The sequence below is a fragment of the Rhinatrema bivittatum genome, chromosome 13, assembly GCF_901001135.1.
Source record: "Rhinatrema bivittatum chromosome 13, aRhiBiv1.1, whole genome shotgun sequence".
Lineage (NCBI taxonomy): Eukaryota > Metazoa > Chordata > Amphibia > Gymnophiona > Rhinatrematidae > Rhinatrema > Rhinatrema bivittatum.
Genome location: NC_042627.1, coordinates 54,043,276 through 54,068,558, shown reverse-complemented (window position 1 = coordinate 54,068,558; position 25,283 = coordinate 54,043,276). Strand labels below are relative to the sequence as shown.

Here is a 25,283-nt window from a genome sequence, read left to right as displayed (position 1 = left end):
GTTTATTAAATTTTAACTCAAAATTCTCGTGTGTTGGATTTTGTATGTAATGTTTAAGTTTTTATCATTTACTGGATTTTTATTGTAAACTGCTTTGATGACACTGTATCAGCGGTCAGTCAAATTGAATAAATAATAGCAATAATAAAGTATTCTGATAAATCTGTCCTATGAAGCAACGATAGCACTGGAATGTGTGAGTGCGGAGGACAGTCAAAAGAAATAGCACACGACCAAGGAACCCTTGATCAAGCCATGCTGCTCTGAGCTAAATTCACAGAAAAGTCCTGTCAACTGTATTCAACAAAATAGGTTTATTTTACAAATCATGGTAAAAGTTTTCCAGTCAAACGTATTTAAAAGGACATTACCACCCCCAGAGATGGCACATGTTAGTGCCAGCATTCGCTTTAAGAGCCAATGCATGGTGTAGCCAGGGATAGCACCGCTTCTGACAGCAGTGATGGAATTCCCCAAGGGACCCTAGACTCTCTTACCCTTGTGCACTAAGATCTTGACCCAAACCTTTGCTTTAGGTTTGTGTCACCCATAGAGAAGGGAGATTTTTACTGGGCAAGACTAATTTGTCATCTGAAAAGGGGGACCTGTGTGATCTGGAAAGCTCGTGCACATCATCGTTTTGGGGTATATTTTTATATTTATTCAATAATGCGTACCATAGAAAGAAAGAATCCAGCTTTCTCCAGGCTACTAGAACTCTGTACTACTAAATAGTGTGTTATAGATGTGTTCGTCCACAAAGAAGAGCACTAAAGCTCTCAATGTGATGGGTAGCAAGTAGAGAGAATTCAAACCTGAAGTGCTTAGACATAGTAACGTGATAAGTGATGGCAGAAAAAGACCTAATGGTCCATCCACTCTGCCCAGCAAGTGTGTGTGTGTTTGTAATTTTTTTAGGGTAGTATCTGCCACTCTGTGCAGGTTATGCCCCTCCCCTCCCTGTGCCTTCTGTTAAGGGCAGTAACTGCTGCTCCCTGCAGGTTACCCCACTTAACACCCGTTACCCCTTTTCTTCATTTCCATCCTTTGCCATTAGAGATCCTCTGGGTTTATCCCACATCCTTTTGAATTCCATGACTGCTATCCCCTCTGGGAGAGCACTTCAAGCTCTATAGATTAAATGTCTAGAACTGTACTTAGTTTTAGACACTGTAGAAGAAAGGAGATATTAGTTGGAGGAAGTGTCTTATACCAGCGATTTAGCTAGTGTGATCCCATTATAACATTTGAGCATTCACATGACCCCAGAAGATGACCAAAACAAATGACCAGGGGTGTGGTGCACCCCCCCCCAACAATTACTCTATTCACCCTCCCCTTGCTCCAGCTGATACCCTCTATCAACATCCACTCTTCTCACCTCGTAGCCTTTCTCATTCCCCAGTTGATTCTCCCTCAGCCCCAATCCTTTCTTATAACTGCCCTTGATCCCATCAAGGTGCATGCGTGGGTGCCCTCGATACCATCGCGGTGCGGAGTTTCCTCGATGCCATTGAGGTGCAGGGCTGCCATGGAGGCCAGTGATGCCAGGCCACTCTCGACGATGTCAAGCACTGAGATCATCATTGAGTGCCCTGGCTGCTCTCGAGGCCATCGACTGCTGGGGCTCCTGAGAGTGACACAGGTTTTGGAGAACAAGGTGGTGTTGAGCGCCGAGGTCACAATCTACTCAAGGTACCATGGAATGCCAAGGCATCTAGGAGCAGTGGTCTGGTGCCCTCGAGGCTTCTTTACAGTGTCCATACAGGGCTCCAAGGGGCATCATGCTGTCAGTCACTGGCTTACAGCAGTCGGGCACCATGGATTCAGATGATCTTGGGGTCCCTGAGCTGCTGGGATCAGGGGGCATTGGAGGCCCTGCCTGCCTTTGTGTACCATTGGTGCTAATGAGCACTAGGGTTGCTGTCGAGGCTATTGTTAGCCATAACCATTGGCGAGGGATGCTATTGAGCTTGCAGCATCGATGCCCTCGGATGTTTAGGTGAACTGAGGGGAACTGTCTGGCGCTGGCAGTCATCGGTTCCTTTGGGCACTGTTGAGGCATGTTGGGGCCGTGTTGGGCCTGCAGAGCCTCTGCCTTCAGGTGCCCCTGGCATCCTCTGTACCGCAGGTCCATTGATGCCTTTGGGCACCAGGGTCTCTATCAGTGTTGCTGGGCTATCGATGTCCACGGGTGCCTGGGGTGCTGGGAATGGCACTATATACCATTGAACTGGTCAAAAAGCGGTCAAGCGCCGTTGAAGCCCTGAGTGTTGCATCGTTTGGTGCCATTGATGCGATCCATCTTTGAGCGCAAGAGCACTATGGGCCCCACAAGCACAGTCTCTACAGTGGGCACCAGTGGATGCGATCGGATGCTGCATGTCGCTACCGCAGAACACCATGGGCACTTTCTGTTGCCATGGTCTTCGCTGTTGCCATTCCATAAGGGAAATGTCGGTAAGCCATTCCCGAAGCAATTTCAAGGGCTGTGTTCTGCCTCTTGGAGCATTATCAGGTACTGGGGGTATCATGGAGGCAACGCCATAGAACACCACCCACCACCATGCCATAATCAGAGCCCCAGTAGTACTGGGGACGCTATTGTCATACTGTTCCTATTCATTCCATTGGGAGTTAATGTGACGTGGAATTGCAGCATGTGCATCAGATATGGCAGGGATCATCTACTCCAAGTGCTTCGGGTGCTGGTAGGCTGCATTCTTTCTGTCTGTGCAGTAGACAGACATGCCAGGGTTCTGCCATCGTCATGTCAAGGTATCAGCCTCGTCTGTTCTGCACCATAATCCCACAGCACAGCACAGCAAGGTACTTGGTCCTTGCTGTGCTGTGCTGTGGGATTCTACCCTCAAGCATGGGGAATGGGTTCATAGGTGTGCCGCCATCCATAGGATGGCATACCATTGTATGAGTACTGGTCAGTGTGCTTTTACAGCGGAGGGTGCTATTCTTCCACTTTCCCTCTACTGTATGGGTGTGTGTGTGTGTGTTTCCCTTATGGTGAGCACAACAGGTTTTGTGGATACCAGGAGGGTAGTGTCGGGAGTCTTCCCCTTCCTCAGAAGAAGGCTGTCTTTCGACCCCTCTTGTGTTAGAAATCCCCTTTGTGGGGAAGCCCCTGGGGCTCCGTCCCTTGCAGGTTTATCGCCGAACTGGAGCCTCAGTTCTTTTGAATTAGTGCTTCTCCTTGTAGGCCAGGACTGGGGACAGCAGTGGCGGTCATTGGACCATTTTTGCTGGGGTCCCTCCATTGATTACATGGTGGCCTGTCCTCTCTGAGAGTGGGTGCAAGTGGAAGATTTGGTCGCTTCTGAACCTTGGCGATCAGTGACTAACCCAACACTCACTTGGAGGGTTGGAAGATTTTTTGGGATCGGGAGGCCCCGATTCTCATTGCTTTCCTGTCCCTTCAAGAAGGGGAGATTTGACTGGGTTTCCAGAGCACCTTTATGGGTCCCTTCCTTGGATGCCTGGTTGTCCACCCCTACAATGGATGTCCCTCGTTCTCCATTTCCTGGAGAAAGGGATGTCACTGTTTCTGACTGGCAGTCGCTCTCTATTCCTCGTGGGATCCAAGAGCCAGTCAGGTAGTAGAGCTTTACTTAGGTCATTCTTTTTTTTTTTTATTTATATTTTAAGCAAATGAATACAAACAGAGTGTACATTGCACAGCTTACAGATAAAATAAACATTGCAAACATGTCAATCCAATAAGCCATTCCATATTTGGGCTCTCCATCGTACTAGGAGTCTTTTCTTTGGGGTAGCTCCCTGGTGAAGATTAGGGGTTTCTCCTTCCTGGGAGTCGCCTTTGATACCTGCTGAGCTCAATGGGCGTTTTTCGTGAAGGACCACTATTGCCAGTCATTCTCATCTGCGGGACCCTACCTCAGTGAGGAGGGTTCTAGTTCATCTAATTGGCAAGTATGCCTTTCAGCCTAGTGCCATATTCGTAACAGAGGTACTACTCTTTGGTTGCAGTGATTTGCAAGCTATATTTCCCCATTTTAGGGATAATCCTGTCTGCGGACAGGAGAGTCCTGGTTGTTCCATTTACTAGACTCTGTGCTTCCTTGGGTGAAGTATATGTAACCATGGCTGAGGTATTAATACGTAAGCCAGGTTGGTGGCCAGTCTGTTCCAAGATCACACTGGCCCTGCCCTGGTACCCTTGTTTGCAGGCTAGTAAAGAAACCCTATTCTACAGGGGTTTGCAGTTACAGCAGCCCAGCTTCCTGTCTCTTGGTGGAGTGTTTCTGGATTTCTTCCCTTGGGATCTCTCTGTTTCAGCTATTCCAAGCAGGCTGAGAGCTCTATCTCAGTGGGTAACTGTCTACTGGTATTGGCAGCGAGTTATTCGCTTGGGGTTGAGATATATATATATATATATATATATATATATATATATATATATATATATATATACTGGTATTGGCAGCGAGTTATTCGCTTGGGGTTGAGATATATATATATATATATATATACTGGTATTGGCAGCGAGTTATTCGCTTGGGGTTGAGAGAGATATATATATATATATATATATATATATTCGCTTGGGGTTGATATATATATATATATATATATATATATATCTCTCTCAACCCCAAGCGAATAACTCGCTGCCAATACCAGTATATATATATATATATATATCTCAACCCCAAGCGAATAACTCGCTGCCAATACCAGTATATATATATATATATATATATATATATCTCAACCCCAAGCGAATAACTCGCTGCCAATACCAGTAGACAGTTACCCACTGAGATAGAGCTCTCAGCCTGCTTGGAATAGCTGAAACAGAGAGATCCCAAGGGAAGAAATCCAGAAACACTCCACCAAGAGACAGGAAGCTGGGCTGCTGTAACTGCAAACCCCAAGCGAATAACTCGCTGCCAATACCAGTATATATATATATATATATATATCTCAACCCCAAGCGAATAACTCGCTGCCAATACCAGTATATATATATATATATATATATATCTCAACCCCAAGCGAATAACTCGCTGCCAATACCAGTATATATATATATATATATCTCAACCCCAAGCGAATAACTCGCTGCCAATACCAGTATATATATATATATATATCTCAACCCCAAGCGAATAACTCGCTGCCAATACCAGTATATATATATATATATATATCTCAACCCCAAGCGAATAACTCGCTGCCAATATATATATATATATATATATATATATATATATATATATATATCTCAACCCCAAGCGAATAACTCGCTGCCAATATATATATATATATATATATATATATATATATATCTCAACCCCAAGCGAATAACTCGCTGCCAATATATATATATATATATATATATATATATATATATATACCACCTAGCGACTTGTTCTTATCCCTGCAGTCCAGCAGTCTGCCGCCTCGTGTTCTTCACTCCTTCCAACTTCCAGTTGGAATGTTGAGGGGAGGGGAAGAAAAGCTAAGGCATTCATGGTATATCTTAGTGTATACCTGCAGGGAAAGATACACCACTTTCTTAGCATTCGGATAGGTGAATCCGAATCTTTGAGATCAAAGTTTCGGACCAGGCTCCATCTGATGATGTCACCCATTGTTAGGACTAACATCCTGCTGTACTCGGGAAAACACCTGTTACAGGTAAGCAACTCTGCTTTCTAAAGCTCAGGAATTTTGCAGCTTACAAATTACCTGATGACCCGATATAAATCATACACAGCATGCTGGCAGATAGAGTTCCAACAGGACTTGAAATGCAAAAAAAAATATGAAAGGCAAAATGTTGTCAAACCCATCCGTGCTCTTCTGTTGGATGCTATCAGAAAACAGCTGTTGCATCTACATAGTTATCCTTCTTGCACCTTTGTTTTGACAGCAGCAATGTTCCAAAATTAGGCAAGCCAAATTAGGACAGCCATTTTAAGAGAGAAACCCATTTATTTTGTATATTTTGGTCTTTTAATCTGTTTCAAAAGGTTGTTTTCAGTGTAACATTTAACCAGAAACAGTACATAACGTTTTTTGTTTTCCTTTTTTTCTTCATGGACAGCTATCCTTGGAATGCATAATTTGATACCCAGCACTCAGTTCTGCGATGCTGTGGGCAGCAGTAATGGTATCGGCAAAGGTGGATTTTCAAGTGAGTATTTACTGTTCAGCCTAACAAGTATTCAAGCTTAATGCCCCGCATAGGAGGCAATTTTCAAAAGGATTTATGCACTAGAAACTACTTTTGAAAATTGCTACTTTTCCGCATGCAACTCCTTTTGAAAGCTCATTCCATAGGGCTGAATTATTAAAAGGTTTTAAGTGCATAAATGGGCTTTGGAAAATTATATGTGCTACTTTTACATGAGGGTTTTTGGTATTTGTATTAAAATTTGTTAATCACTTATGCCTAAGCCTTACATAAGAACATAAGAAAATGCCATACTGGGTCAGACCAAGGGTCCATCAAGCCCAGCATCCTGTCTCCAACAGTGGCCAATCCAGGCCATAAGAACCTGGCAAGTACCCAAAAACTAAGTCTATTCCATGTTACCATTGCTAATGGCAGTGGCTATTCTCTAAGTGAACTTAATAGCAGGTAATGGACTTCTCCAAGAACTTATCCAATCCTTTTTTAAACACAGCTATACTAACTGCACTAAACACATCTTCTGGCAACAAATTCCAGAGTTTAATTGTGCGTTGAGTAAAAAAGAACTTTCTCCGATTAGTTTTAAATGTGCCCCATGCTAACTTCATGGAGTGTCTTGAAGGTGAATTGTAAATGCTTGACTTGCGCATCAATTAGGGGATGCACGATTATGTTAGACGGGTGCACGCCGAGCGGATTTTATAAGCCACCCATGATTGCGCGTATGTCCCACACAAATAAAAAGTTTGGAAAAAGGGATAGGGCATGGGTATGGCCTGATGGGCCACGCGTGTCCCAGGAAATTTGTGCGTACATACGTACACGTACTGGCGCGCACCAGGGTCCCCTGCCACATAACTTTTACTTCTTCTATGGATGACGTGTAAGTTTTAGGGAAGTCAGAGGGGTTTTAAGGGTTAGAGCTAACAGGGAAGGGAGGCTGTTAAACTGGGGGGGGGGGGGGGGGGGGTTTGCAAGTCCTATCCCTGAACTGGGAAACCAGTGAATGGTGTTGACGCGCATCCCTTGTAAAGTTCCTCACTTGCATAGTAGATGAGGCTTTTGCGTGTACACGCATGCGTCCATTTAAAATGGAGCGCACATGTATACATATCCAGGCTATTTTACAACATGCGGTCATAATGGCACGTATATTGTAAAATGACTGCAATCCTGGATGTGGGCCGACGAATGCATGCACACGTGCGCCTGCGCACCGGTTTAAAAGTTACTGTTTAATCAATTTACATGATAACATACATAAAATAAATTCATAAAACTCCGAATGAAACAAGTTACAAATAGTACAACAGTAACACACACAATCAAATTTAAATACAAAGAAACAAATAAACTCCAGCCAGAATAAGATGCTTTAGCCAAGGACTACATACAATCAGCCAAAATAAATTATGCATAAGCTAGACCCAGCAAGAATGACTTAAGGAGAACCTTAAAAGTCTTCATATTACGTTCTTCCTCCCTGCTGTTATTAGATATCCCTACCTCCAAACAAGTAATCACTCTTCATAAAAGAATGTTTGGTATAGCAAGTCCAAGCTTATGGAACGAATTACCCATGAGAATCAGATCAGAAAATGTCCTGCTTAGTTTCCGGAAGCAGCTGAAATCCTATCTTTTCTAATTTTACTAGATCTGTTGGCCTTATTTGACACAGTCGACCACCAGTTCCTGATATGACTAAGTGGCATTGGCATTGAAGGCATAGCCCTCATATGGTTTGAATCATTCCTGCAAAATAGATCTCATTCTGTCACATGGGTCATCAAGTCTTCCTGTCCAAATGATCCTCACCTGGGGAGTATCCCCCAGGGTTCAGTACTCTCTCTAATCCTATTTAATGTATACATTTGCCGAATCTGTGACCTCGTCTAGTCTGTCAAAAATCAACTTCCACCTGTTAAACCTGTACGTGAAAATAGATCTAGAGCAAACTTCTCTCGGTTTGTAATCTCAACCAATTTCTAATAGTGGTAGCACAATGGGTAAATAATTGCAAACTTAAACTAAACCATACCAGATCTGAACAGCTCTTGCTAAGCTGACAAAATCACATCTTAATATTGCTTCCCTCTTTCAGGAGCCCCCTTACATCCGAAAGACTCAATACATAATCTAGGGGTTCACAATATGCCACAGTCTTACAATGAACTCTCGCATCTCAAAGATTGTGAGAACCTCCTTCGTGTACCTACGTCTAATCTGCCAACAGCATAACATCTTCACGACACACAAAGTTGCTACCGTTATACATGCATTATTTATTTATTTAACATTTTTATATACCGGGATTCATGTAAGAAATTACATATCTCGGTTTACATTATAACGGAAAAAAATTAATCAATAATTAATCATTAATCAATAGTTGCGTGGTCCTCCCTACAATTTTTTTTTTTCACCAGCCTTTCACCACAACCTCAAATGCCTGCAACTCCTACAGTGTGCAGGGGCCAAATCAAAAGACTGTATAAGGTTGATCCTGAAGAAGCTGTATTGGCTTCCAATCAAATACAGGGTACAATTCAAAACTCTCTGTCGAGTCTTCCAAGTGTGTGAACAAATTGCCCCCCTGAGTATCTCTCAGCTTCTAATCCTCTACACACCCACAAGAGACTTTGGATCTTCCCAATTGGCTTTGCTCTTTTCCCTTCTTTGTCAGCTGCTGGTTTCACTTGTAAATGGTCCTTTATTCTTCTAATATGCATCCTTCACTGCTTTTGCCATGTTTGATGCGTGGCTAACAACTTCAGCTTTTTTTGTGTGTTATGTTACACCTATGATCAATAGTGGCATGAGCCCTTTATGCTGGTTTCTATGTAAATCTTTTTTTTACAGTTATGAGGTGTTCTTCCCAGCTGGATCCTATGGAAACACTTTAAGGATTATTAAATAGGTCATAAAGGTAAAAATCTTGGGCAAAAACATAGGGACGGTGCAAGCTTTTGTTTGCCATGTCTCAAAATTATGGAGCAGATTCTATATCCCTGCACCTTGAAACAAGCTACTGTAACTTCAGAAAGCAAGCCAAGGAGTTGGTTATTCACCCAGGTTTTGACACAATCCCCATGATAGAGACTTTCTCCTTGCATCTGTTTGCAAAATCTCATGCCTCAATAAATTGGTTAGTCTAGAACAGTGGTTCTCAACCTTTTTCCCATCGTGACACACCGGACAGGTCACGCTCACATATGTGAGACACTGCTCATTACAATTCACAACGGAAATAAAAAGTAAAGGTCCGGTAATTATTTTTATTGTTTAAAATGACACAAGAAAAAGATACATATTCTGTCTGAACAGAAATTGCATAAATAGTAAACATCCCACACCAAAACAGCACCAATTTCCAGCACTTAAACAGTAACCACCTTACCTAAGAAAAGGCAACACTGAAATATTATACCAGGCCTTAAGACACCAATACATCTCCTATTAGGAAAACAGACCAAGTCAGACTGCTATAGAGCCCTTACACAGAAACTACACGCCAGGAGAAAACCTCACCTGAGTCACATGTGCTGACCCTCACCTAACAAAGAATAAAGAGACCAAAACGCATAATTAGAAGCATGCAGAAAAAACTGAATTGGAAACTGCAACAAGCCAGAGTCTCTGTATGCAGTGTAATAAAGGAAAAAAGAAACATCACCCATGCTTATAAAACAAATCAAGAAATATAAAATCAGTAGCAGTAAAACCATACTAACAAAAATAACAGATTATTTTGAAACGGCTGATGAGTGGCATATCCAATAATTAAAAATTCATATAAAAAATGTCTAGATACCAAGAAAATATTTCAAAATAGCAGACACAAAGACCCAGTAATGAAAAATAAGGATACAAAAATGTTTTTGCTCTGCATACCTGGAAACGTTTGATATCCAGGTGTCCTGAGATTGTTTTGAATTAGCAGGAGGAGGGGTGGTTTGCTTGGAACTTTCTCCTCTCTCTGTCACATACCAGCGCTCTCTCTCACACTGGCTCTCAATTACACACCTATATTTATTTATTTAACACTTTTTCTATACCGACCTTCATAGTAAGAAACCATATCGGATCGGTTTACATCGAACAGGGTAAAACTAGAGAGACAACTAGAATAAATAAAATAGAATAAGCAATGAAGTGGAAGAGGCAAAGTTACATTCAAACAAGGGGTATGAACTTGGAAGCTTAAATAGCTGGAAAGGTTAGAAACTGGCAATAATTATAAATATAATACAATCGAGAACAGGTTGAATTATCATGTGCTTAGTAGTACCATGGTCCACCGTTCAGGTAGAGGAGAAGTCAATCGTTCTAGCAGGGAAGACATACAGACTAGTGTGTATCTGGGGGGTCTGAGAAGGCTTGGCGGAAAAGCCAAGTCTTGAGTTTTTTCCTAAATGTTAAGAGGCAGGGTTCCAATCTGAGGTCTGAGGGGATGTTATTCCAGATGGATGGGCCTGCTGTCGAGAAAGCTCGGTCTTTGGTCTAGGTGAGGCGTGTGGTTTTAGTCGGGGGAAATTGCAGGGTTCCTTTGTGAATTTCTCTAGTTGGTCTGTTGGTGGAATGAAGTTGGAAGGGGATTTCTAGGAGAAGGGGTGGTTTGCTTGGAACTTTCTCCCCTCTCTGTCACATACCAGCGCTCTCTCTCACACTGGCTCTCAATTACACACCTATACACACATGCTCTCAGTCACTCACATATACACATGCTTTTTCTCTCACTTATATAGGCTCTTAATTACACATTTACACACATGCTCTCTTCCACCAGAGAAAGAGCATTCTCTATTGCTGGCCCTTCCCTATGGAATACCATGCCCACTGCTCTCCGCCTAGAACCTAGTCTTCGTAAATTTAAATAAGGGCTCAAAACATGGCTGTTTAAATTGGCATACCCAAAGATCGACCAAACTTAGATTTTAGAACTCTTTCACCTAACCCACCCTCCCTTCCCCCACCCCCCAGCTCCTCCTCACTCTTTGTACGTCCCACCCCTAGCAAAATCTGTAAATATTGGATTACGATTTCCCCCCTTAACCCCCTAATCCCCCCATCCTCTCCTCACCCCTCCCTACCCGACCCCCAGTCCCTGCCAGCAATGGTCTAGGACTCCCATCGAATTGTATATTTATCGCCTATGGTTAATTTATATGCTTCGAATGTTCCTATTCATTTCCTCTCTTTCCCTATCGTTCTTACTTCTGTCTTTGCTCCTCTTTCTTCGATGCGCCTCCTCCCCATCCCTGTATTTTTCGCTCTTTTTTGTTAACCAGTTGCAATGTAAACCGGCATGATGTTTCTGGCGAATGTTGATATATAAAATTAACTAAATAAATAAATAAATGTTTCATGTTAACATCCTTGTTCCGCTCTATATAAACTCCAGAAGAGTTCAGAACTTCTTAAAGTTAACAGTGATATGCACGCGTGTTTGTTTACTGTTCCAAACATCACTCCCAGATTTCTCATTAATAAAGTAAGCAAAGATTCAAACTTTTGTGAAAGTAATCAAATTTAATAACTATTTTTTTTACAAGCAGTTAATGAAATTAAAGAATATTTCTCTCGCATCATTTTTAACAATAAAATAATATTCAGAATTTTTAAACTTCAGCTGTAGAATGTAATCCAGGAGAGTGGGAGCTGTCGTCCGAGGCGATGCGGCTCATAACTCACCGCTGGGGGACTTCATGCTTGGATTTGATGGCGACTCGGCTGAACGCCAAAGCAGCTCGCTTCTTCAGACGCAGGAGAGAGCACGGGTCAGAAGGGGTGGATGCTCTGGTGCTTCCGTGGCCTCCAGACATTCTCCTTTGTGTTTCCCCCTTGGCCACTGGTGGGAAAGGTTCTAAGGTGCATAGAATTCCACCGGGGTCTGGTCATTCTAGTGGCTCCGGAGTGGCCACGAAGACCGTGGTTCGCGGATCTAATCAACCTAGTAATAGACGGTCCCTTGCGTCTCTGTCATCTCCTGGATCTTCTGAGGCAGGGTCCCGTATTTTTCGATCACGTGGATCGCTTTTGTCTAGTGGCTTGGCTTATGAAAGGAGACAACTGAGACAGAAGGGTTACCCGGAAGCCATGATTTCCACTCTTCTTAGGGCGCGCAAGACCTCGACTTCCCTTGCCTATGTTAGGGTCTGGAAGGTTTTTGATTCATGGTGCAGTGGGTTGAAGGTGTCCCCACGGCGGACCTCTATAGTGCATATTCTTGCGTTTATGCAGGACAGCTTGAAAAAAGGCCTGGCCTACAGTTCGCTTCGAGTGCAGGTGGCGGCCTTGGGCTGTCTGTGGGGTAAGATTGAAGGCTTTTCCATTGCTGGTCATCCAGATGTTGCTCGTTTTTTACGCGGGGTCAAACATTTGCGCCCTCCAGTACGGACACTTAGTCCATCCTGGAGCTTGAATTTGGTTCTCCGTGGTCTCTGCGCTTCGCCGTTTGAACCTATCAAGCGGGCCTCCTTGAAGGATTTGACTCTCAAAACAGTATTTTTTTTTTTTTTTGTAATATATATTTATTATTGCTCACAAGTGAACAAGATTATAATGGCAACATCCAGTATAAAACTTACAAACATGTACGGTTACAAGTTCGACAGTATGTGGCACAGAAAAAGAACCAACCGCACAAAATAAACAGTGGATAAAAGGTATGACCTATCTAAAGCAGATCTATCAGGGAAATCCCAGGAAATCATATATACAGTGAAAATACTGGCTACCTTTAGAGCAAAATATATCATATACCCTAGTCTCCCACCCCATCCCACCCTACCCTGCAGAGAGAAACATATCCCCCCTCCCCCCCCCCCCCGTGTGTCCTTATACTGCTACTAAGCTACAGTAGGCTCTGGGGTTAGATACCCTCGCAGGGGAGCCCATACCTGCTCTATCTCCGTCTTACGTTTGGAGAAACTGCCTTGGTAACATTGAAATTCTAACGTATACATATGAATCAACATCCGAAACCAAACCTCATGGCTCGGGACACCCTCCGAAGTCCATTTAGATAATATGACCTTTTTACCCACTAAGCTTGCTTTCTGGAGAAACTGTAAGCAGGACATAGCGTGCTCCTTAGGTGTGTCAGATACCACTCCAAAAAGCCAGAGCATGGGTCCCTCAGGGAGGGGGATGCCCAGCAGTTTTTCGCAGGTCCCTCTTATGTCTGCCCAAAACTTCTGAACTGCAGGGCAGTCCCAAAAACTATGCTCGAATGTGCCCTCCCGGGAGTTGCATTTAAGACAAAGCGGAGACTTAGTAATTCCCAGCCTGTACGCTGTATCTTGGGCTAAATAGTAATGTCTAAGGAATTTATATTGAAGTTCTCGAAAAGCTACAGAAATAGACCAATTAGGCAAAGTTTTAAAAGCATTAAGGAACTCTTGTTCTGTGAGAGTAAAAGCATCCCATCCTTCCCACCTCCTATAGGGCAGTGTATGTGCATCATACTTTACATACGAATGAAGACTTTTACTATAAGACGCTATCCGTGGTCTAGTCGTGGGAGGGGTAAAGACCAACTCCAATAGGTCCCAAAATGGGCGAGACAGCTCGAACCCGCGTCCCCTTGTCCTTAAAAAGCTACTGAGCTGCATATAGGCATACATATCAGTCGGTGCTAGCATAAACTCAGCCTGAAGGTCTGCAAAAGGTTTCAGTTGTTCGGAACCTTTGACAAAACATTGATAGACCCATATTAAACCCTTACTTTTCCACCTATGAAATACTGAGGTGGTAGCTGCTGGCGGAAATAGCGGATTATCACAAATAGAAAGAAGAGCAGTCAAGTCCGAGGACAATCCCCCTTTAACACAAAGATAGGCCCAGGCCCGTCTGCAAGTCTGCAAGAGAGGGTGAGCCTGTACATCCTGGGGAATCTCCTTCTTCGGGACCTGAAGTAAATAATTCAAAGATCCCACTCCCCACCATGCCTGAAGGGAAACTGACGGCGTATAATATGATGACCCCCGCTATAAAATCCCTGATATGACGTAGGGCGCATGCTAAATTATACAGTCTTATGTTCGGACAACTAAGTCCCCCTTTGGATAGTGGTTGCATCAGGGTAGAAAGTGCTACTCGGGCCTTCTTGCCATTCCATATAAATTTACGGAATATCTGATTTACTCTCGCAAAATCGTTGGCTTTGAGCCACAATGGGGCCATTTGAAATATATATAACCACTTGGGTAATATCATCATTTTTATTAGCTGAATCCGACCAGACAGTGAAAGGGGTAAACTTTGCCATTTGCCAAGAAGCCTAGAGGAAATTTGCAACAACGGGTCAATATTTACCTTATAGAACTCCGAAAGTTCCGCCGGTATTCTAATACCCAAGTATTTCATCGTCTGATCCACCCATTTCAACGGGAAAGTGCCCTGCCAATGAGGTCTCACCCTATTACCGACATCTAAGGCCTCTGATTTGTCACGATTGATCTTTAGGCCAGCAAAACTGCCATAGCAAGTTTGAATATCTAGTAACGGGCGGAGAGACCGCTGCGGGTTGGTAAGAAATATCAAGATGTCGTCCGCAAAGGCGGCTATTTTAAATGGACCGGACCCCTCTCCAAAGCCCTCTATCTCCGGTGCAGTGCCGATTTTCCGTAATAATGGATCTATGGCCAAAATATATAGCAACGGGGATAAAGGGCACCCCTGTCTGACCCCCCGCTTTATAGAGACAGCCCCCGATTTGGTCCCATTCGCCACTATATGAGAGGCAGGGTCCTGATACAGCAAAGCCAGATACGTCAGGAAGTTCCCCTGTATCCCATATCGTTGGAGAACAGAGAATAAGTAGGGCCAGGCCACTCGATCAAAGGCCTTTTCAGAGTCAAATCCTATGGCTAAGGCCGGTATTTTTAAGGTGAGAGAGGCCGACATAGCTGATATTAACCGTATGATATGTCCGCAGGCAGGTCTATTCTTAACAAACCCCACCTGGTATTCGGATATCAGCTGCGGTAGCAAGTGGCTGAGTCTTTCCGCTAAAATTTTGGCTAGCAGTTTGAGATCACAATTCAGGAGTGATATAGGTCTATAGGAGCTTGGCAACATCGGGTCCTTCCCTGGTTTTGGTAAAACTGTAATATGCGCGGTATTAAAGTGCTTCGGGAGTCGCTTGATAAGAACGGCTGTATTATAAAATTGTGTCAGTGGATCACTAATGCGATGTTGCAATAGTTTATAAAAATCAAACGAAAAGCCATCCGGCCCTGGGGCCTTCCCCGGTTTACTGGTAGCAATAGCACTCAGGACTTCTAAAGCCAAGATGGGACGATTAAGAAATTCCCGCTGAGAGGTTGAGAGCGAAGGGAGACTAAGCCCTCTAAAAAAATCCTCCTCCTCTCTCGTGCCGCCCTGTGAATCATCCGTGTATAGTGAGCTGTAAAACTCTTGAAACACGGCACAAATTTCCTTCCTGGCCGTCACGACTTGCCCAGTACTGGTTTTCATAGCAGGAATGAACGTTTTCCCCCTATGAATACGCACTAAATTAGCCAGTTGTTTGCCGGCTTTATTGCCGAATCTAAAGAAATCCCTTTCTGCTACTTGGAAGGCTTTCTGCGCTCTTTGGTGCAACAGGCCATTTAATTCACTTAACACTCCAAAGTAAGCCTTGCGAGTGTCTTGGGATGGCCGGGGTAAAAGGGCCCGTTTCAAAATGCCCAATTTAGTTTCCAATTGCAAAATCCTAGAATTTAATCTTTTCTGCCGGGAGACTACAAATGAGATTACTTCGCCCCTCAACACAGCCTTAGCCGATTCCCAGTATAATTGAGGGTCATCCAAATGCTGACTGTTGAAGGTGCAAAAATCATCCCACTTCTGAAAAAGGAAGTTCTTGAAACCCTCATCATTTCTGAGAAAACTGGGAAACCGCCAGAATTTCTCGTCCGGTTCCCTGTTATGGAACCGCAGATCGATCCATATCATGGCATGGTCCGAAATGGTTTGTGGGCCAATAACTGCCGCAGATAGAGCATGAAAGCCATCCCTAGGAATTAAGATGTAATCGATACGCGAGAGGGTAAGATGTGCTCTAGATACATGTGTATAATCGCGCTCCGTGGGGTGCAGGGTTCGCCAAGTATCTAGCATGGCAAACTCGGAACACAAAAAAGGGACCCCCTTACTCTCATGAGCCTGGGTTAAAGGACCTTCAGGAGTTTTATCAATAGTGGGATCTGCCACATAGTTAAAGTCACCCGTGACTATAACATAACCTTTGGCGTGTTCCACCAGCTGGGACAAGATGTAAGTATAAAAGGAGTGAGAGTAAGCATTAGGAGCATATAGGCAACACAGAGTGATATCTGAACCCTGTAGGTTTCCCGTGATCAAGACCATTCGTCCATAGGGGTCAGAGACAGTTTTATAATGTTTAAAAGTGGCCTTCTGATGGACTAAAATAGCTACTCCCCCTTTCTTCCCCTGTGCTGGCGTAAACCAACACGATCCCACCCAGTTACGCTGTAACTTTTGGCTTTCAGTGGCTGTAAGATGGGTCTCCTGGAGACAAGCTATAGTGGGACAATGTTTCTTAAGTTGTTGCAGGATCTTGTACCTTTTAATCGGGGAACCCAGGCCATTCACATTCCACGAAACAATCCTAATACTATCACCCATGATAAGACATATTATGGCGCAAACTCTGCTCGAGCCCTCCCTTGCCAGTATATTTGGACGGCCCGACCCAACAAGGGGTACTCAGAGCTCCCCCAGGCCCAGGAAAGGTGCCATCAGAAAGAGAACATGGAAACCGAGTCTCGGAAACCTGTAAATAAACTGTTAGCCAAGCTTGCCAAAGCATCAACACCCCTTCTACCTGTAGCTTCCTTTCCAAACTACCTTTAGGACACACATTCCTTTCCCACCCCCCCTCCCCTCCTGCCCCCCCTGTACCCTCCCCCCCCCATTCCCCCCCAAACCATGAACCCACTAATAGTCACACAACTTGAAGAACTTATAATCCCCAACAGGGGGGTTAGAGATCACAATACATGTGGTCGGGTGCCACAATCCTAGTACGAAACCCTGCCAAGTACATTTCAAATCGTACATCCGGTATTCATACTCTTGCAGAATCTGCTCGTCAAACTCAGAATAAATCCAAAAGAAACATGTCCCATAATGTCCGAACCCCTTCAGGCTCCGCCGAGGTTTACAAAGAGTCAAAGCTCGCCGATCTTGTCCAGAGACCCCCTCTGCGTCTATCTTCACATGTGCTCAGTTTTATAAACCGGGTCAGTCCCTACCAGCAGCTGGGTCCACAGTATCCGTTTCAGCTCATGCGCGTTCGGCCAGAGGTACGTCTCCAGGTTCCACGGCCCCCAGCGCCCGCATGATTCCCACGATGGCAACTATGTAAAAGTCCTCATACATACAGCCAGGTAACTGCTAAACACTCGAGTGCCCCTCCCGGGCCCAAGCTGAGAGCCCAACCAGTGTCCGGCCATTGTACTGGTCATTCCACATAGTCACTGTGTTACAACTGTGGTGCTTCCAACTCCGGAATGGAGCCTTGGCGCAGAGCAGAGGGAAAACAGAAAAAAGGACAGAGCCCCCACTCTGACATTCTGTGTAACAGACGTCAAAAGAGAAAAAAAAAAAAAAAAAAAGAAATAACCGAAGCATCGTACTTTACCCAGTCCCACACTCCACGGACCCGGCTATGCTGTAGATGCCATATTTCCAACCAGGTGCGTTCGCTACCAGCACAGAACCTGGCCGCCCTGCCTGCACTCATTCCAATCATGTGCGCAGCTGGGAAAGCGCGTGTGTCTGCCAGAGTGTCACAGAAGACGACTTGAAGATCTTGCCGAATATGTAGTCGCACCGGGGGGGGGTAAGGAGAACTTGACCTGCTTATCCAAAAGTTTCGAAACACTCGGTCGACCCTCCCGGGCAAAAGCTGAAATTCCAACCGTTGTCTGGCCATGCATACTGTTCATTTTACGAAGGCACCTTGGTGCTCCCACCTTCTACCTGCAGCCGGGGCGCAGGGCAGAGCAAAAACAGAAAAAAGAGCAAAACCCCCGCTCTGACATTTTGTGAAACAAACCGTAAGAAATCGAAATATATTACATTACCCAGTCCTGTACTCCATGGTTCCGGCAATTCTGTAGACGCCATGTTTCCAAACATATGCTTTCACTACCAGCACACAAAATGGCCGCTCTGCCTGCGCACATTCAATTCATGTGCGCATCGTAGAAAGCTTGTGCAGCTGCTGGAGTGTCACAAAAAACGGTTTGATTGTCGTGCCATATTTTGAGTCTTGCCGGAAATTGCAAGGAGAATTTAACCTGCTTGTCGAAAAGTTTAGAGCAAATCGGCGAGAACCCTCTTCGCTGGCCAGAGACGAGGGTGGAATAATCCTGAAATATTCGGACTCTGTCGGCCTCATAGCTGAGATCTGGATTCTTCCGATACGCTTGTAGTATAGCTTGTTTGTGAGCGAAATTTAAAATTTTTGCAATAACCAGCCGCGGTCGGCGATCCCCTTCCTTTCTCTGACCCAGCCGGTGCGCCCGCTCGATACGAAAAGTCGATGTAATCTCCGGGATGTGCAGGGCATCCGGTAACCAGGATTCTAAAAAGGAGCCCAGATTCCTTTCCAACAGTGTTTCTGGCAGACCCAGGAGGCGAATATTAGATCTCCTTGCTCTGTTTTCCAAATCATCTAGTTTGGATGTGTGAGCTGCCACCTGCTTTTCAAGTGCCTGTATTTTGGAGGTGAGAGCCAGGTTGTCATCCTCCAAGAGGCTAACCCGCCCTTCCACCCGCTCAAATCTCGGGTTAATTTCAGCTAGGTCTGACCGTACCTCCGATATTTGAGATGATATGGCAGCCAGCTTTAAGTCCAAGGCTTCCATGAGCAGGGATTTGATCTGTTCCGATGCCGCGGGAGACAAGTCTGAGGGACTAACAGGCCCCGACGTCTGCGCCATTTTGGGTTCCACCGGCTTAGGCTTGTCTTTCTTCCCGGCTTTAATTGGCATCCCGGGAGAGGACTTCTGCATATATGTAGTTATGGACATGTATCTTAATCTCGTCTGCAATGCCTAGGAAGAGTTTTGGCTGGTTAGTTAGTCGCGAAATACACTTTGCAGATTGTGGCACCCGGAGCCCTCCTGCTCACGTCCTCCTCCACTCACCACATCACGTGATCTCCTCAAAACAGTATTTCTCGTAGCCATTTGTTCGGCACGTCGTGTTTCCGAAATTCAGGCATTATCATGTAGAGAACTGTTTTTGCGTATAACTGAGTCGGGAGTATCCTTGCGGACGGTACCCTCCTTTTTACCTAAGGTGGTTTCGGCATTTCACGTCAATCAATCGGTGAAATTACCAGCCTTTTCGGAGGAGGATACCTGCTTTTCTCATGGTAGGGATATGCGCCGATTGGATGTCCGGCAGACTCTTTTACGGTATTTGGAAATAATTAATGATTTTCTTCGCTCAGATCATCTTTTTGTCTTGTGGAAATGTCCCAAGAAGGGACATAAGGCTTCCAAACTACCATTGCCCGCTGGTTGAAGGACGCTATTGCTTCCACCTACATATGTCACGGGCGTACGGTCCCTGAGGGTCTTAAGGCACACTCTACCCACTCTCAGGCGGTGTCATTGGCTGAAAGTCAGTGTGTTTCGCCTCAGGAAATTTGTAGAGCGGCTACTTTGAAGTCTTTGCACACGTTTGCTAGAAATTATCGGTTGGATGTCGGGGATCCAGCGACGGATTCTTTTGGCAGCAGTGTGCTACGAGCGGGACTCTCCGGGTCCCACCCCATTTAAGGTGGCTTGGGTACATCCCAGCAGTCTGGACTGATCCTGGTACGTACAGGGAAAATTAGTTTCTTACCTGATAATTTTCGTTCCTGTAGTACCAAGGAACAGTCCAGATGCCCGCCCAAGTATGTCTATTACAGGAGAGTCCGCTCGTATTCTTGTTGTTTTCTCTTTAAAGTTCCTGCCGCTGCAGAGTACAGGCACGCGCGTTGCTGTGTTGGCTTCGGCAAGTTCTCGGGTTACAAAAAGGAAGACAAGTTTTCTTGTAATTTCAGAGTTTTCTTACTTGATCTAGTCATTGGTTGTTTTAAAAAAAAAAAAAAAAAAGAAAAGTGGATGAGTTGTATGTTTCATTCTGCTTTGATATTGATTATATACTGAGGGATCGCAGGTGGCACACCAGTATATCTGGGGGGTGCTTTTCAGCTTTTCTCTGACTCCATCTGCTGGAAGGGAGGCATAACCCAGCAGTCTGGTCTGATCCTTGGTACTACAGGAACGAAAATTATCAGGTAAGAAACTAATTTTCCTTTCACCCGTAGAGTTTTTACCAATTTCCAAAGGGAAAATATTCCCTTTTGAAAAATGAGATGGAAAAAGTCCGTGCACAGACTTGCACCTACTGTTTTGTTTGGGAACTTTTTTTAAACTAAAAACCATATGTACTCCCTGCTCTGCACGCTCCTCAAGCAGCAGGCACAGGGGGCTGTTTTAGGAAGCATAAGCTTGCTATTTAAAAGTTTTGGTGACGCACCTCCCACCTGTAGGTGGCGTAGCAGTGGGTCCTGACACACTGGTTGAGAATCACTGACTTAAGGAATACTAGACAGTGGAAAAAATGAAGCACAAATTTAGGGCGCCGATACGAAATGTCCTTTTTTGAAGAAACACTTCAGGTTGAAATTTTTTTTTTTTGATTGCCCTTATTTTTAGTATAGGTTAGGGTTGCCATTTATTTATAAGCCATTTACCCTGCATGTCGCTTTAAAAAAAAAAAAAAAAAGTCTAAATTTGGCTAGCACTCTAAAACTGATTTTGAAGAACCTGGCCACCTTAGACTTGAGACTCCGTCTAGTCATGGCCCTGACCCCAGCTATCTCGTGCTGTTTCCGTCTGCATGGAAAGTCTGATCACCAGGGGAAATGGGGAAAGGACAAATCATCACCCCAAGCCAGGCAGCACCAGGGCTGTGACCGACAGCCTGCCAAGTCCAACATGCTCCTTCAGTTGAAATATACCGTCGCTTGAAAAATGACTCTTAATTTCGTACTGTTAAACAGAAGCGGCACATAAAAATTTCTTATGCGTAGCGGCATCCCTGCTCTGTAAAATAAAAATGGTAACATTTCTTTGTCATCATCAAAGTGCCTCTCTGATTTACAGCACTGCCTCTTAAAGCAGTATTACCAGCAGTGGAGGTTTTTTTTTTCTGTAGATAATTTAAGCTGGCAGCTAAAGCAAATAAAATCATTGAATTATTTTATTGTGATTTTCATTTAATTGCTAAGGAGTAAACGTCAATGGTTTTTTTTCAGAAGAGCTTGTTCATAAGGAGCTAATGAAACGTAAAGTAGATAAGGCGATGGGGCCGGATGGGATATGGCTGAGGGTACTAAGGGAACTTAGAGAAGTGCTGGCAACTCTGCTGGATGACCTTTCCAATGCTTCTTTAGAGTCGGGAATAGTTCCAGAGGGCTGGAGATGGGCAGATGTGGTTCTTATTCATAAAAATGGAAGCAAAGAGGAGGTTGGGAATTTACAGGCTGGTTAGTCTGACTTCTGGCGAGCAAATGAATGGATTCGCTGCTAAAATGAATAGCACAGTCTCTGGAATTCAATAGATTGCAAGATCCAGGGCAGCATGGTTTGACCAAAGGTAGATCTTGTCAGAAGGGAGAGCGTTAGATGTGAAGTGGATTTCAGTAAGACCTTTCACATGGTTCTGTATAAGCGACAAATAAATAAATTGAGCCGCCTTGGTATGAGCCCTAGAGTGACTGACTGAGTTAGAAATTGGCTGAGTGGGAGGTGACAAAGGGTACTGGTAAATGGAGTTTAATCTGAGGAGGAGAGTATTAGCTACGTGCCTGAGGGATCGGACCTTGGACTAGTTCTTTTCAACATTTTTGTGAGCAATATAGCAGAAGGACCATCTGGAAAGGTTTGTCATTTTGCCAATGATACTACAATCTACAACAGAGTAGACAGCCAGGAAGACACAGAAAACATTTGAAGGGATCTAGCAAAGCTCAAGGAAAGGCCCAGGGTCTGGCAGCTAATATTTAATGCTTAAAAACCAAGGAAGAGCTACAGGATTGGAGATGAAATTATTCTAAGCACCAAAGAGTGGGATCTGGGGGTGATTGTATCTGATGATCTTAAGGTGGCCAAACAGGTGGCCAAAGCGATGGCAAAAGCCAGAAAGATGCTTGGCTGCATAGCAAGAGGAATGACCAGCAGAAAAAGGGTACTGGTATTTCCCCTGTGTAGATCCCTGGTGAAACCTCACTCGGAATACTGTACACAATTCTGGAGACCGCACCTTCAAAAGGATAATAAACAGGATGGAGTCGGTCCAGAGGGTGGCTACTAAAATGATCAGTTGTCTTCATTCTAAAGCACCTGGGGACAGACTTAAGGATGTAAACGTGTTCCCTAGAGGAAAGGCAAGATAAGATAGACATTTAAATATCTCAAAGGTTTTCAAGCACAGGAGGTGAGCCTCTTTTTTTTTCAATGGAAAGTAGGCTGTAGAATGAGGGTGAAAGGGGATAGATTCAGAAGTAATCTTAGGAGATAACTTTACAGAGAAGGGTGGTAGATGCATGGAACAGCTTCCAGTGGAGGTGGTGGTGGTGGAGACAAAAACAATATCTGAATTCAAGAAAACGAGATAAATATAGGGGATCTCTGAGGGAGTGATGGGAATTATAAAGCTAAATTAGTTGGGTGGATGGGCAGACTAGGTAGGCCATACACTCTATTTCTGCAGTCATGTTTCTGTGTGTTCATTTCCTGCTTCCTGGAGCAGCTGGATTATACTCTGCAGGATCCCGATTTCCAAAGCACTGGTAGAAGCACAGATCGTAAAGGCTAGCCGAAGCAGTGCTGTCTCATATACGTCGTCCATCTGTGTCAGGCACCCAAAGGCCGACACAGATAATTCATATTAGGAATGTTGACAGCTCCAGGATGGAAACGGATGACCTTTGTCATGTGCAAACATATACCACATATTTAGCAGTGATTTTGTTTGCTTTATAATGCCAGCTGCTGTCAGATTGACAGCTTGAAGTCCAGCATCAAGATTTTAGTTTCCTTTTTATTGAACTGTGTTTGTAATGTATGATCGATGATTTGCGGCATTTTTATTATGTTGGTTAATTGTAACTTGCTTAGAATTTGTCTAAAGAAGTCTGTAATAAATAAGCAAACTGTTATACTGGATGTGTTGATGTGCATTGGGCACACAGTATTTCAGGGCATCCCAAACTTTTAGCCAATGTGACCTCATTTTACCACTTGAAAAAAATCACATGATCCCAGAGGACGACCAAAACAAATTAGCAGGGGTGTGGTCCCCCGCCAAACAATGATTCCTCCTCACTTCCCCTGCATTTCAGTTGATCCTCTCTCAACCTCCTGTAGCGTCCTTTACCTCTCCAGCGGTGCCTCCCTGGCCTCAGGGTCCCCCATCATAACTCTCGGCATCATACTGCATCCAGTGGCTCTAACTAACGGGCCAATACAGTAAAGTCCACGGGAGAGCGGGCGAGGCGCGCGCACAGGCGACTCCTGTGCGCGCAATTCAGTATTCAAATTAGGGTCGGCGGTAAAAAGAGGCTAGAGACACTAGCGCGTCCCTAGCGTCTCTTTTTGGACAGGAGCGGCGGCTGTCAGCGGGTTTGACAGCTGACGCTCAATTTTGCCGGCGTCTGTTCTCAAACCCACTGACAGTCACGGGTTTGGAAACCAGACACTGGCAAAATTGAGCATCCGGTTTTCAACCCGCGGGCTGACTTCACATTTTTTTTTTTTTTTTAACTTTTTGTAACTTTCGGGACCTCCGACTTAATATCGCCATGATATTAAGTCGGAGGGTGCACAGAAAAGCAGTTTTTACTGCTTTTCTGTGCACTTTCCTGGTGCCCGGAGAAATTAACACCTTCCTTTTGGGGAAGGCGCTAATTTCTGAAAGTAAAGTGTGCGGCTTGGTTGCACACTGAATCGCGCGGGAATACCTAATAGGGCCATCAACATGCATTTGCATGTTGCGGGTGCTATTAGGTTCGGGGGGGTTGGACGCGCGTTTTTGACCCTTTACTGAATATAAGGGGTAACGCTAGCACGTCAAAAGCTCGTCCAATCACGGGTTAACAGTACGCTCTGCCGGAGCGCACTGTACTGTATCGGCCTGTAAGAAATAGACTGCAGCAGTGCTGATCCTTCCTCATGCAGGGCTTTCTAATACTTAAACAAGGGCGGTGGCACTGCAGTGCCTGTGAGACCATGCTGGCTTCTACTGCCAATACCATTGCTGGCACCTGAAGAGCGCCTGCCATCGGAGGCACTTGTAACCGCAGCTGAAGGTTTTGTGACCCCATTTTGGGTCCTGACTTGCAGTTTGGGAAGCCCTGCAGTATTTGCTTTGTCATATCAGTTACTAGTACATCATTTATCTGCCTGCATAGTTGGGTGTTGCAAATGCCTGAATTGTTGCTAAGGGTACATTTTTAATTCTATAGACACTTTTTTATATGCCAGTTTATTACAGCACAAATGGTGTTAATCACAGATTTGGTTCTTTCGCTTTGGAATTAATATTTCAGATGTGGTCAAAGGTGAAAGGGTCACATCTACTTCGGATGAGCCACCTAACCCTACAAATGTAGAAGAGACTTTGCAGAGGATTAAGGACAATGATTCTCGCCTGATAGAAGTTAATTTGAACAACATAAAGGTAATTGTTTGTGAATTAGCCTGCTTCAGAGCCCTAAACACATTCATATCTATATGAACGATATGTAGGAAAAGAAATATTAGCACCCTACAAGATTCATTTTGTGTCAAGGATCAAACAGACTGGCAAAGGAACAAATCTCCCAGATTGGAGCAGCATAACTGATAAAAAAACAAAAAAAAACCCCCAAATTATTCACTGTTTCATATTGTCTGTGTGTCGTCATGAAGTCTGCAGTGTTTAATGTCTTGAAATATATATTTTCATGATTTATGACTGGACTGCATATTTGTGTATTGTGGTCCAAGTGAGATTCAGGGTGTGAAAGAGC

General features: G+C 44.3%; 1 protein-coding gene across 3 annotated transcripts in view; it reads left to right on the top strand.

The window, feature by feature from the left end:
- LOC115074999 (tropomodulin-3-like) overlaps positions 1–25,283 on the top strand; it is a 140,350-nt gene that overhangs the window by 96,863 nt on the left and 18,204 nt on the right. For all 3 annotated transcript variants that reach the window (XM_029575064.1, XM_029575066.1, XM_029575065.1), the window contains exons 5-6: positions 6,086–6,175; positions 24,822–24,952. In XM_029575064.1, coding sequence (XP_029430924.1) covers positions 6,086–6,175; positions 24,822–24,952 — 221 coding nt within the window. The remainder of the gene's footprint in view (positions 1–6,085; positions 6,176–24,821; positions 24,953–25,283) is intronic.